The sequence below is a fragment of the Vulpes lagopus genome, chromosome 4, assembly GCF_018345385.1.
Source record: "Vulpes lagopus strain Blue_001 chromosome 4, ASM1834538v1, whole genome shotgun sequence".
NCBI classification, from domain to species: Eukaryota; Metazoa; Chordata; class Mammalia; order Carnivora; family Canidae; genus Vulpes; species Vulpes lagopus.
The window spans coordinates 15,256,265-15,269,058 of NC_054827.1; the positions used below are offsets into that span (position 1 = coordinate 15,256,265).

At 43.3% G+C, this 12,794-nt stretch overlaps 1 protein-coding gene across 6 annotated transcripts in view; it reads right to left on the minus strand.

Annotated features, from left to right (window-relative positions):
* Window positions 1-2,140: 2,140 nt before the first annotated feature.
* FAT1 (FAT atypical cadherin 1) overlaps window positions 2,141-12,794 on the minus strand; it is a 128,176-nt gene continuing 117,522 nt past the window's right edge. For 5 of the 6 annotated variants that reach the window (XM_041753844.1, XM_041753846.1, XM_041753848.1 and 2 more), the window contains exons 23-28: window positions 12,375-12,528; window positions 12,104-12,214; window positions 9,926-10,557; window positions 9,075-9,212; window positions 4,510-4,545; window positions 2,141-3,588 (exon numbers count right to left, since the gene is read on the minus strand). In XM_041753844.1, coding sequence (XP_041609778.1) covers window positions 2,960-3,588; window positions 4,510-4,545; window positions 9,075-9,212; window positions 9,926-10,557; window positions 12,104-12,214; window positions 12,375-12,528 — 1,700 coding nt within the window. In that variant the 3' untranslated portion in view covers window positions 2,141-2,959. The remainder of the gene's footprint in view (window positions 3,589-4,509; window positions 4,546-9,074; window positions 9,213-9,925; window positions 10,558-12,103; window positions 12,215-12,374; window positions 12,529-12,794) is intronic. The other variant, XM_041753850.1, reaches the window with a different exon arrangement.

Below are 12,794 nucleotides of genomic sequence, written 5' to 3' on the forward strand. Positions count from 1 at the left end.
CCCTCATTTTCAGATGGGCTAATTATCCGTATTTGGCAAGACAGTGGGGCCTTGCTTCAAGGTCTTTGACAGGCATGAGGAGATTGACCCACCATCTGGGTGGATGACTCAGTCCTCTTCCTACATTCTTCCCTTCTCCCTTCTCTTTAAAAAAATTTTAAGTAGTAGCTACAAACATTACAATGAATGGAAGCAATCGTCATTAGACATTATGAGGATTTGTTTGGCCCTTGAGACAACTGCATTAAACGGCTCTGGTTTAGAGACACTGAGCTCTTATCTTCCTTGTTCTTACAGACACCCCGCAGCCCTCATAGCTCTTTGTAAGATCTTTTGGGCCCAGTGACATTGGCGTTCAAATGCTCGTTTTCTGTCTAGTGTCACTTGAAAACGTAGCCTCTTCCAAGGCCACACCGGCTAACAGCACGGTGACAAGTGCATTCACTCCCCAAGTGTTCACACAAGCAGAGGTTTTCTTGGGGGAAAAAAATACTTGTCATTCTTTGCAAGTGGCTCATTCTGTTTGCAGCAGAGGCAGTAAACTGCTAGTGAGGAAATTAAATTCTGACAAACAACTCGCTCTCAGCTGGTGCACTAATTGAAATTGAACCTAATGCCTTTGATGAAGAGCGATCAGAAAGTACACAGAACGCCAGTCTGCAAAAGGGAAAGAACAGCCCACGTTGACCTTCAGAAAGTTACTTGAGCTGAGTCACTGGGCTGGGTGAAGGTGGAGAGTGCAGAGGGGAACCTGTAACCGGAGGTGGTGGGTGGGCGTTGGGGGTCGTTTTTTGGGTCTTACAGATCATAACTTAACTGTTCTGTTTCTATGAAGCCACTGGAAATTGAATAGAAATTCAAGCTAATTTTATGAAGATGATCCAGTGTTGACTATACTTTATTTCTCACAGAAACCAACTCAAAGAAGAGAAGAGAAAGCCAGATTTCCTACAGTTTTCTCTACCAAAGCTTCCTTACACCGAGACGCCGACCCTGCAGCCCGCTGGGTGGGGAGGAGCCTGGGCATCGCCCCCTGCAGCTGGCACCTCTGGTTTCCAGCAGCATCCCCCCTTCTCACCACTGTGCCATAAAAATATCATCTTCTGCATGTGCCGTGACAGGGAGCGGACAAGGTAGGGGGTTTTTGTCTTTTTTGTGAAGAATAACATACGCTAGATGACCAAAAAATAGGTCTTGGATAAATTAATGAAACAGTCACAGATTTTAAAAAGGAAAGGAAAAATTAAACAACTGCTTCAGAAAAAGGGGGCGTAGCAAAGTAAATGGAAACAAACATCATGTACTACACTTAGTGCAGCAGTATTTATACCAGCAAAACAAGGAGAAAAGTTACGGTATAACCATATTGAGGTGGGTTAGGGTCCATGGCCTTCTTCAAACATCACACTGAATCAGTATGCAAGTCTTAAAAAAAAAAGTGAGTGACCCCAGGAAAAATATATAGACCTAAAGATAGGAACGGGAAACAGAAAAACAGCTTAGAGTTGTAAGTGGTTATAGCAGAGGGTATGAGCTTGCTCTTTTTTCATTATACGTCTTTTAGCTCTGATGGTTAAACTCTGCATAGAGGATCATTTGCTAAAACAAAGAAAAAAGTATCTTTCTGCAGTTCTAAGAACGCATGATTCTTTGTCCCTCATCTCACAGTGGCTGGCACATAATAGATAATAATTACCTGTCAGATGGATGGATTTCGTGGTTTAAGTACACAAGGAAAATAGCTTCTCGATGTCCCATTAAATCATACACAAGCAGGATTGTGATTACAGAAGATGACATGCTATATACTTTGTTTTCAATAGAAGTCATATGTGAAGACCACCGAAGCCTTTAAATGATAGCCAATCAATAGTGAAAAAATGTAGAAAGGAAAACTTTCTTGGACTTTTAGTTGGAAAACACATAAAAGAGCGCGGGGTTAGATTTATACCTGTCGTTCTGAGCAGGGTCAGGTAGCCACGTACTGCCACCTAGTGGCGACATCTGTAAGTACCGCCTGGTGTGGCCACCGGACCTTTCACATTTAAGGCCACAAAAAGCTAATGTCTCTACATCCATCCAGAACTGAATCCTGAAGAAGAGTCTAAATACAGAGGAAAAACAGGCAGTAAAGCTAAAGTATTTTATTAATAATTTATTGTCAGTAAGAAAGACTGGCTAATGGTAGTTTTTCAGTAAAAACCTTTACAAGACCATTGCATCACAAATATACAGACACTATAAAAACTGTGTCATGATGGTTTTGGTTCTAAACAGGTATGCAGAAGGTCCCCGTTACACTTTCCAGTAATGAAAAATGCTTATAATTCTAAAATACACCCACTTATTTAAGACATGTCCATGTGGAAGATCTTTCCTCACCCTATGTACAGCTAGAAACGAAGGACTATATTGAAATGTCTTAATGAAATGTCACACTTCAAGGGAAGAGGACATATAATGAAACCCTGGTTATATTAAAATATCAGGGTGCTAGGTAATGACACTAACACCACCAAAATTCGGTCCAAAACAAATGCACAAAATATCTTGAAAATCTAGTTAAAACTATGGGAAAAAAAAAAAATCAAATCTGTACATAGAATTTACAAAAAAAAAAAAAAAAGGGAAAATTAAAATAATCAAATCTATATAAATACATGAATCATGCTAACAAGATGACAAGACTGATTTTCGTTTCATTACTTGAACAGACAAATGTCAATGCAAAAAGATGTTCCGAAGTGGCACAGCCAAAGTAAATATCATCCAATTACAGTAGGTTCAGACACTGGAAATGGCTAACTCGTCAAGAGGTGCGTGATTCAGTGCAGCCATGCCTGTTTTAGCTCACCAAAAAAAAGCGCATAAGCACTGCTGCAGAGAACGATGCGAAGATCATTTCTATAATAATCTCCAGGTTCGATAAGGTCCAGGCACTTTGGGGGGAGTCTGAGCATCAGACCTGCGTGTGTTGCTGCGCCTCTAGTGGAGGGACTGTCACCTCTTCAAAGTGACCATCATCTCCACTCTCGTAGTCACTCATCATGACCTCAGACTCCACTTCACAGCACGCCGACACATCCGAGCAGGAAGCCGTGGAGGCGTACACAGACATGGGCATGTTTTCTACAGTAGGGGCTTCAAAGTTTCTCGGATACCCTGAAGGGTAGGGGGCATAGGGTTCTCTACACGTACTGTTCTCACCACTGCCTGTTTTTTGAGGTTCAGACATATCGACGGGATAGAAATTGGGTAGATACTGATTCAAGTTGAACCTCTGCCGGTTTCTCGATGAAGAACCCAGACTACCTGCGGCGGGCATGTCTCTAGGAGGGTGTATGGACTCAAACTGTTCGCTGAATTCTGGGGGTAAGGGGGGTAGTTCGTCAGGCACGGGGAAGTCTTCCGGTGGTGGTGGAAAGTCACTCTCGATGTCGTAACCTCCAGGGTAATAGTCTGTATCGATGGCATTTGGATCTGCTGAGTACAGGGGGGTCTGTTCATCAATAACCTCGTAATTGGGGAATTCTTGGATATCTGGCAGAGGAACACTTGGCATCCAATCCGACGTATCCCAGTGATACCCTTGGTAGAAAAGAGAACAGATTTCATTGTCTTTCTTCCCAAAAGAGGCAGAAGAGCTCAGGGTAACACACAGAAGTGCACAGGCATCCACGGGTTCATCCACGTGGAGGCCTCTGGCCATCGCACTGAGGACCTCCCCACTAGCCACGTTTTGACAACCTCTTTGAACTAGGCCCTATTTCAAAATGTGGACTTACAGTTCCACGTAACTATCTAACATTTAAGGAAACAAGTCTGAGGAGAAGCAGTGTGCTAGCATCTCAAGGACATGCACTTTCCTACAAGCGATTCCAATCAGCCTTCCAGCTTGTCTCTGCCATTCAGAACCCCCTGCTCTATAAGAAGGCCACTGGTTCGGGCTCAGGACACAATGAAGGAGTTTGGTCCGTTAAAAAGACACTTAATGCAACTATTTAAAAATAATAAAAGTAATCTTGAACATGCTGAAATTTTAAAAAATTCCCTTATGGTCATGTTTATACTAAAAACTGTATTTAAAAAGCTACGAATGACATTAATATTGGTAGGTAACAACGCATGCCTCCAAACCAAGCAAAATGCAATCAAACACTGAAAAACAGAACACAATTTTTGATAGATTACAACAGTTTTTGTTACTTTTACGAGGACAAAGGATAACTTCCAACTATATTAAAAAAACAAACAAACAAACAAAAAAAAACAAAAAACCTCCCACTATGGGGATGGCTCCTCCTTTCCCTCCGCCCCCATCCCGGGATTACGACAGACAGGTGGGGCGACATGTGTTTAGAAGGCAGCGCACACACAGCTCTGCACTTAGTTACTGCGGCATCCACGGAGCAGACAAGTGAAGCAAGTCAGCCCTGGGGTCAAATCTTTACCAATTTTTTTTTTTTTTTTTTAGTGAGTATCAATGAACAACTGGCATGCATAAGTCACCTCTTGATTTGCTGAGGTCAGGAGCAGCCAAAGACTCTTTTGGTGGCAGAGTAGAAAGAAAAGAAAACATTTATAATTAAACCAGAAAGATGGCTGAAAAGGCAATCAAGATCATTACATAACACAACGCGAACTGTTTATCCAGCCCCATCGGCCATGGGCCTGCATCTAAACCATCACCTACGGAAGTTCCAAATGGCTGAGAAATGCACGTAGCACAAATGAAATGGGACGTGGGAGGAGAAGAAGAAAGAGGGATGATGAACTTTGCCAGGAAACTCAAATATGAGTTTACTTTCTTTTCTTTTGTTCCTGGCCATCTGAACCTGAAAGCACATAATCTGGTTAGGAGTCATTAAAGTCTACAGGCTCTAATCAAATGTAAATTGATAAGGGACTTACATGGCATCTTCGTTGATACTAAGCAATATTATAACATGATCCATGAGACTCATACTTTAGCACATTTCAGCCCTCGGATGTACGTTACATTCAGACAAAGTCACCAACTCAGGGACTCGTGAATGCCTAGAAGAACCCCTCTCCAAATTTTGCCTGCTCTGAATGTGACTTGATGTTCCCATGGCTCCCCTCTCTCTGGAAGGAACATGGGCTGCGCTTACTCCTGTCCCCACCCCAGATCTGCAAGGCCACTCGCTCCTTCAGAAGTTCCACTTCCTACACAGAACTCCAGCACCAGGGCCGCCACAGGGAGATGGAAATGCCATGTGAGTCAGGGCCACGCGGCCCCCGGGCAGGCTGCTTACCCTGGCTAAACTGCAGGTTCTTATCTCTGAAAGGGGAGTGGAAATCCCTTTATTAGGAGGATTAAATCAGATAATGTAGGTCAAGCCCAAACTCTTAGCTCTTGTCATGATTCTTATTCCTGGAAAGTAGTAATCGTGGTCCAAATATGGTCACTTCAGTGCTTTTCGGAACAAAACCAATGCCTTCCACGCATTCTACAATGTTCCTGAAAACCCACGTAGTGAAGAAATTTGGAAAAGAGAGGATCTGATTGATGGTTCTCTTTTAGGAATGTGAAGCTAAAACTGTAATGACCACAGTGGCTCTAAAAAATGAGTAAGCCGGTATTTAGTCAATGTCTACCTATAGAAATGTTTTTAAAGTCTACTGAAAATGTAGTTTCTTTTTCAAGAGAGGACTGACCACCTTTGTCACTCTATGGGAACTCGAATCTTAAAATTCAAGCCAGTATTTTCAACTTTAAATTCAATTTCTATTATTTTTCAATGAAGGAGATTCCAGGAAATAATGGTTTTATGTTCTGCTTTTTAAAATCTCATCCCTAATTTAAGATACAACTAAAATCCACTAGACAAAGTAGAGATTACTTTCTGATTCACCAAGACACAGTACCTGTTCCTAAGAAGGTGGGTGTGTGACTCCCTGGTACCACTGCCTGGCCCATCCTGTCCCGAAACCAACTCAACTTAATCCTGAAAACCTACATACATGCCCTCCCAAAGAGAGGATCCCTTACGCTTTCTGTAATCCTGAGGGTGTATACCTGCAGTTCTCAAGGTATGAGCCTGGCACCAGTAACTTGTCAGGAAGGTAAATCAGGCTTTTAAACAAGCCCTCCTTGGCGAGGTGATTTACGGTTTAAAAGCTACCAGGCTGTGCGATTTACATGTAATTACTCAAAACTTCAAGACATTAATAAAGGGCTGATTTAATTTAAAGTAACTATAACTTTAGGTGTTGATCAATGCCCTTTCATACAATTTTGAACAGAGAGATAAAGCTTCGTATTAATTTTCACTAAACCATATAATGAAAGTAATTACTTTCTACCATGTTCTATCATTATCCTTGATCACAGGGAAAATCCAGAAGGGAAGAGTCGGTTTTAGGTAATTATAAAAGCTGTATGTGAATGTTATTCCTGTGCAGAGAATTAAAAAAATTTTTTTTTAGCTAGGATGACTTCTAACCTTCTTAACACTGTGCCATGTAAAGGCAAGTTGTCAAGACCCCATGGGTCACCTCTGAGATCTACTTACATTCGCTACGTACTGTTGTTCACGATAACAAAGACGTAACATACGTAAGAATATTTCTGCAATGTATCTGGATTATGAATATACATACACACCTGCACAAAAGTAGTCAACCCCCTCAAAACCACAGATCATTTTTTTAGACACCAAACAGGCAGAAGCACACTATTCTAGCGGCAGTCACATTAAACACAAACACACAGCACACGTATTGTGACTATACCTTCTTCATTCACCGTGTCAACGACAGCGTTGACAAGGTGTATTACAGTCACTATGGAAGCTTGTAAAAAGGTACAAAAGGAGTAATTAGGAAAATCTTCGGTTAGAAAACAGTGCATTCAATAGGATTCTTTATATGATTATGCCTGACCCCTATACTCTTGCTCTTACAGATCTCAGACATTTTCTAATCAAGCTATATATATATATATATATATATATATATTAATCAAAGGAATAAATTACAGTATAATGTGGTTACTTTAAGAAATTTTTTAGCTCTAAGTTTTCTCACTTACGGATCTAGTCATGACAAAACAATCCTTATTTTAACATCTCATGGGCAAAAGACTTCACATTTAAACAGTAAAGTACTTGCTAAGCCAATTTTCTGGGTTTATTTAATGAATTTGCACGTTCCAAGAAAAATTGAGCGTTACATAAGAAGATAAAATATGTAATATAAATACAAAAACTGGCTTTAATTCTGTTCTGTGTACTCCCACTCCAAATTTCTTATCTATTTTGCAGACGGGCTAACAGCTGGAGACCTAACATACCAGCAGAGAAATGCAGACTGTCTGCCTGGCTGTTTCCTAGGTAAACTCCCTTTTATTTGTGTACCAGATTGTTTTAAAGCCTCGACGCCAAGATAAACACGTGTGCGTGTGGTAGACAGCACAGTGGCCCTCTGAGATGTCCACATCTAATCCTGGGAGCCTGTGAATATGTTACCCCATCCCTGGCAAAGGGGCTTATTTTGCTGATGTGATGAAAGATCCTGAGGTGGGGAGATTTTCCTGAATGGTCCGTATGAACTCAATGTATTCACACAGGTCCTGGAGAGGGCAGAGATCCCTCCTAGGTGTGTGTGGGGAGCTACACATGCCGGCCAGGAGGGGCAATGCTGTCTTTGCCAGAGGATGGCCTCTAGATGCTGGGAAAGGTAAGGGAGCAGATGCTCCTCTACAGTTGCCAGAAAGGCAGTAGTAGCCCTGCTAACACCTTCACGGGAGCCTACTGACCCGTGTTGGGTTTCCAAACTATAGAACTGCAGGATGATAAATTTATCTTGTTTTAAGCCACCACATTTGTGGTCATCTGTTATAGAAGCCTCAGAAAACTAAAATTCTTGTCCAGAATCTTAATACAGTCAATACAAACACTACTGAATAGGTTTTCTTCCTCACACTGCAATTTCTAGCAATTAACTTTCATAATTAATGTGACCACAGTTTAATGGTATTTAGGAGTAGTAAGAAGAATGGTGTTTCAGGGAAAGGAATTAGGAAAACACTGACGGGACTCTGAAATATATCTATGAAGAGCATTTAGAAAACTGACATTAATGTTTTAAATTAAACTTAATGAAAGAATTCAATTCTGTTGGTTTAATAAGCTAGAGCTATGCTCATATACTCCGTCCCTAAGTAATGCCCTGTTCTGACACCTAACATGCTTGAAATCAGAAGTAAATGGAGTAAACTCATGGCCATCTTTAGTCTGGAAAAACAATGCAATATCTTATGAACTATACATTACTCTGGGTTTAGAAGTAATGGTGGGTTATTTCTTTCAACCAAATATTTGAAATGTTTAAACACAATACATTTTTATGCAAAAAAAATATTAGTCAAACTTACTAATTCTGACCTTCAAAAATTTCCACTAAAAACTATTTTGTTATTGAATGTTGACAGTTTTCTCTACTGGTATGTGCTAACATGGCGAAGCTGCGCGTGAACGCACATTACCTAGGGAAATCAGAGAAACATAACTGGCATCAAAGATCCCATTGTCCAACTTTCTTCATTAGAAATATAATCCAACTTACTAGCAGGCTCTTAAACTGTGCTCTCAGTCAGTACGCTCTGATCCAAATGGGAGCTGGGGCCGCAGGGGAGTCAGGGGAAGAGACAAATAAAACCTTGTCATAGTGAAGGTGCTACCAGAGCTGAACATTTCCGACCAGCGCATCGCCTCCCGGGGTGCATGAGGATGGGGTTGGGGGTGGGGGATGACTGGGCTCAAGAAAGATACTGCAGGCATTTTTTTTAACCCCATAAAACCTCTAGAACATTTACTGTTGTGCAAAGAATAATCAGAAAAGATAGTAGATTTTCTTCCCTATTTCTGACAAGTTGCTGCAGTTCAAATACCTATCCCATAAGAACACTTAAATATTTTCCCAAGCAGATGTTCATGCAAGTTGTACAAGATGCTGTGGACTGGTGGTCCCCAGTGGGACGTGAACACAGTCTGAAACATCTACCGCGTTCCGCACACGGCGCCACGCCAGCAGCGCAAGCGCTTACTCACCATTGTCATCGCACGACTCCGACTGGAAGGAGCTGAGGGACTGCACCTCCGACAGGCTTTCCCGGGCGCTGTAAGGATGGGAAGGCTTTTCCTCCAGAGGCTTCTTGGAGAGACAGGGATCGAGATCCACTACTTTAGCTAAAAGGAAGAGATGACAACGGTCAGCACCATGAGGGCAGGGCCTCTGGTTTTGTTCACTGCTAGCACCAAAAGCAGCACCGAAAGACTGCCTGGGACTCATTTACTAGATAACAATGAAAAGATAAAAGGAGAAGCATCTGAAAAACAAAACCGAAACCTACAAACCGGCAACTACTCTCAGGAATTCACAGAACGGACGTTGTCAATAAACCCACTTGTGGAGATCATTAGTATGGGGAATTAGAAGTTCCTTCTAAGAACTACCTATAGCCATTTTTAAAGCATCGAAGGACATGTTGGGCCACTACTAAAAATATGACCACTTCTGCCCATATTCTTTTAAAAAATCCTAATTTCTTTGGCATAAAAAGCCCCCAAACTCCTAGTTGAGAAGCCATATCCACTACAACAATGAAATGAGTGTAGTCCTGTTCATATTAATATTCAGGAGAGACCCATCCCCTGCTTGGTGTAACATCACAGCCACAGCACTCAGCCAGGGCAGGTTTTTCACATCACACCAAAGGGCCCTGGGGTTGGAGCCTACTGACCCCGGCCAGAGTCCCAGCACTGGACTGGGACCACCGGAGCCTATTCACCCCTGGCAGAGTCCCAGCACTGCATTGGGACCACCGGAAGCTCAAGCAGAATGTTTAAGGGCACCGCTGGGCTCAATGACGTTTTACTCAGAGGCAAAGAGCCGGTCTTACTGTCATAGTCGAAGTCCCAGCTGGGCTTCTGGATGGAGTCGCTGTCCGAAGGGGAGTTGGAAGGGGGCGGAGGAGGCAGGTTCGGGGCCACGCTGCAGACGGCCACGGCCTTGCGGTGTCCGTGCCCAGACTCGGGGTTGAAGGTGCTGAATTCCGGGTGCTCTGGGATGGCAGATCCTTCGAAGGAATTGCGGTCCAGGTTGTTCCTGGAGTCGCTTGGAATGCTTGGAGTGTAGGAGATGGGACGGACGGGCACCTGGGGGGGGATGTCGGAGTAAATGTTCTTGTTGAGCTTTGAATCGAAATACGGTCTCTGCAGGAACGCGGTGGCGGGGCCCAAGTGCTTGTCCTCAGGTGTAGCCTGCTGCTGCTTCTTCCGACTCCTCATCTTGCGGCAGAGGACAAACACCATCACCAGCAAAAATATCCCCACGATGAAGACGAGAATGCCTATGCCTTCGCCCAGCCCGATGTTCCACGGGGTCGACACGTACTGATTGGGCGTGGCGTCCTCACAGTGTCGGCCCCTGTAGTCCTGGCTGCAGTTGCAGTGGTAGGAGCCGTGCGTGTTCTCACACAGCGCCCCGTTGCGGCAGGGGCTGGCGGCACACTCGTCGACGTCACTCTGACACCTGCCAAGAATGAGGACAGGCGCTGGCCATGCGGGTCCCCATAGGTCAGCGCCCAAGGACGAACCCCAAACAACACATGGGACCACTGGAAACCCACTACCAAAGATGACAATAATTACAACAAGTGGGGGGAAAAAAACACCTTTCGTGGAGTACGTTAATCACATGAGTCTATACTTGGTACATCTGGGAGATAAACATTATGGCAAGCCATACTGAACTTTTCTGGGATGTCACAGATGAGCAAACCAAATTCACAGGCTAAGTATGCAGTTTGTTTCTGATTCTCTTTGTTTAGAATGTGCATTTTTTAAAGACTTTATTTGAGAGAGAGAGAGAGAGGGAGAGAGCATGCAAGACAGAGCACAGGTCGGGAGGAGAAGGAGAAGCAGACTCCCGGCTGCACAGGGAGCCGGACGTGGGGCTCAACCCCAGGACCCCGGGATCATGACCTGAGCCAAAGGCAAATGTTTAACTGAATGAGCCACCCAGGCGCCCCAAGAACCTGCATTTTGATACACAGTACGGTGAAAACACTTCTGATAGGCTAGCTTCAATTTCTAAGAAAATGTTCCTGTTTGGAAATAGGACACTTCTGTAAAAACATGTGAAAGGCTAGAAAACTGTTCCATTTTAAAATGTTTCTCCTGCTAAAAGCCTCCCACAGCCCCTCCTCACCTGTCAAACATTTGCAGGCCACCCCGTCCCCTCTGCCTTTCCATATGGGTGCCTGACGCTTTTCAGAGCTTCCCTCCTTTAATAAAACGTATCTATTGACCTTCCCCCATACCAACTGCCACCGGAAGTCTAAGACCCCTCTGTCAAATATATTTAGTGTTAACTGACTAGAATTAGGAAAGTCAGCTTATGAACTAAGACCACATGACTGATGGCAAAATTGAAGACTCTGACCACCGCTGAAGCAAAAGCCATGCAGATACCTGCACGCAGCTCACACTCAGAGCCTTCACGCAAGACTGATAGCGAACGCTTCAGTGAGGCACGAGGCACTTACAAATAACATGCACAGAGTAACTTTTTTAAACTGAGCTAGTGAAAAGCCATCTGGGAGCTAAAAAAAACCTGCCTCTTTCAGTGGGCCAGCAAGCACCTCTGTGCCTCATTTTCCTCCCCTAGAAAACAACCATCACCTCTTAGCATTATGCCAGGGATTATAAAAGAGGCCAAGAGTTGAAAAGCGTTGCTAGATGGCTACGTAAATGTTCGTTACAGCGTATTATGGAGAGGTCATTGGCATCCTGCCTCAAAAGACAGGTGACAACTCCATGTGTGTCTGCCTTAATAAACATGTACTGCCTGTTTATAAGTTTAATCTCTGAATTAGAAATAGATATTTTCAAGCCCTATATTGTATTTACTGCTCAGTACTTTAAAGAGTGAAAGGATAAATTCTACAAGGACCTAAGGGTGGGGAACATGAAATTCTAAAGCCATGTCACCCAAATTAATAAAGTTCGATTGCATCTGTGAATTGATGGGACACGAAAGCGAGGTGCAAATACAAATTTTGGATGAAGCCACTTACCTTTCTCCCCTGAAACCCGAATCACACTGACAGACAGCACCATCCAAACTATCAAAACATGTTCCACCATTTTTACAGGGCTCATCTTTGCAGTATGGGCTCAGCTGGCACCTGGAGGAGGAGAAGGAAATATGCATTAGCCTCACACTTTGAATGCAAATAAATACCGCACGACAGAGAACAAGTAGATGTAATCCTATATATATAAAAACAGTAGGCACTTTCAGAACTTTCATTCTGTCATTTTGACAATTAAGAGAACCACACCCACCTCTGACCGGTATATAATCCTCGGCATTGGCACACAAAGTCTCCATTGTCCACGATGCAGGTGCCACCATAAAGGCATGGGTTGGAGGAGCAGGGGTTGACGCTCAGCTCACAGTACGTCCCTATGAACAAGGCACTGCATTTGCAGTAATAACCTGCATGAGCAAAAGGGAATAAAAAAGTCCAATCATTCAACAACGCAAGAAATGTATCTTAGTATATTGGTTTTTACTTTTATTTTTTTTATTTTTATTTTTTTTAAATTTTTATTTATTTATGATAGTCACAGAGAGAGAGAGAGAGAGAGGCAGAGACACAGGCGGAGGGAGAAGCAGGCTCCATACACCGGGAGCCCGATGTGGGATTCGATCCCGGGTCTCCAGGATCGCGCCCTGGGCCAAAGGCAGGCGCCAAACCGCTG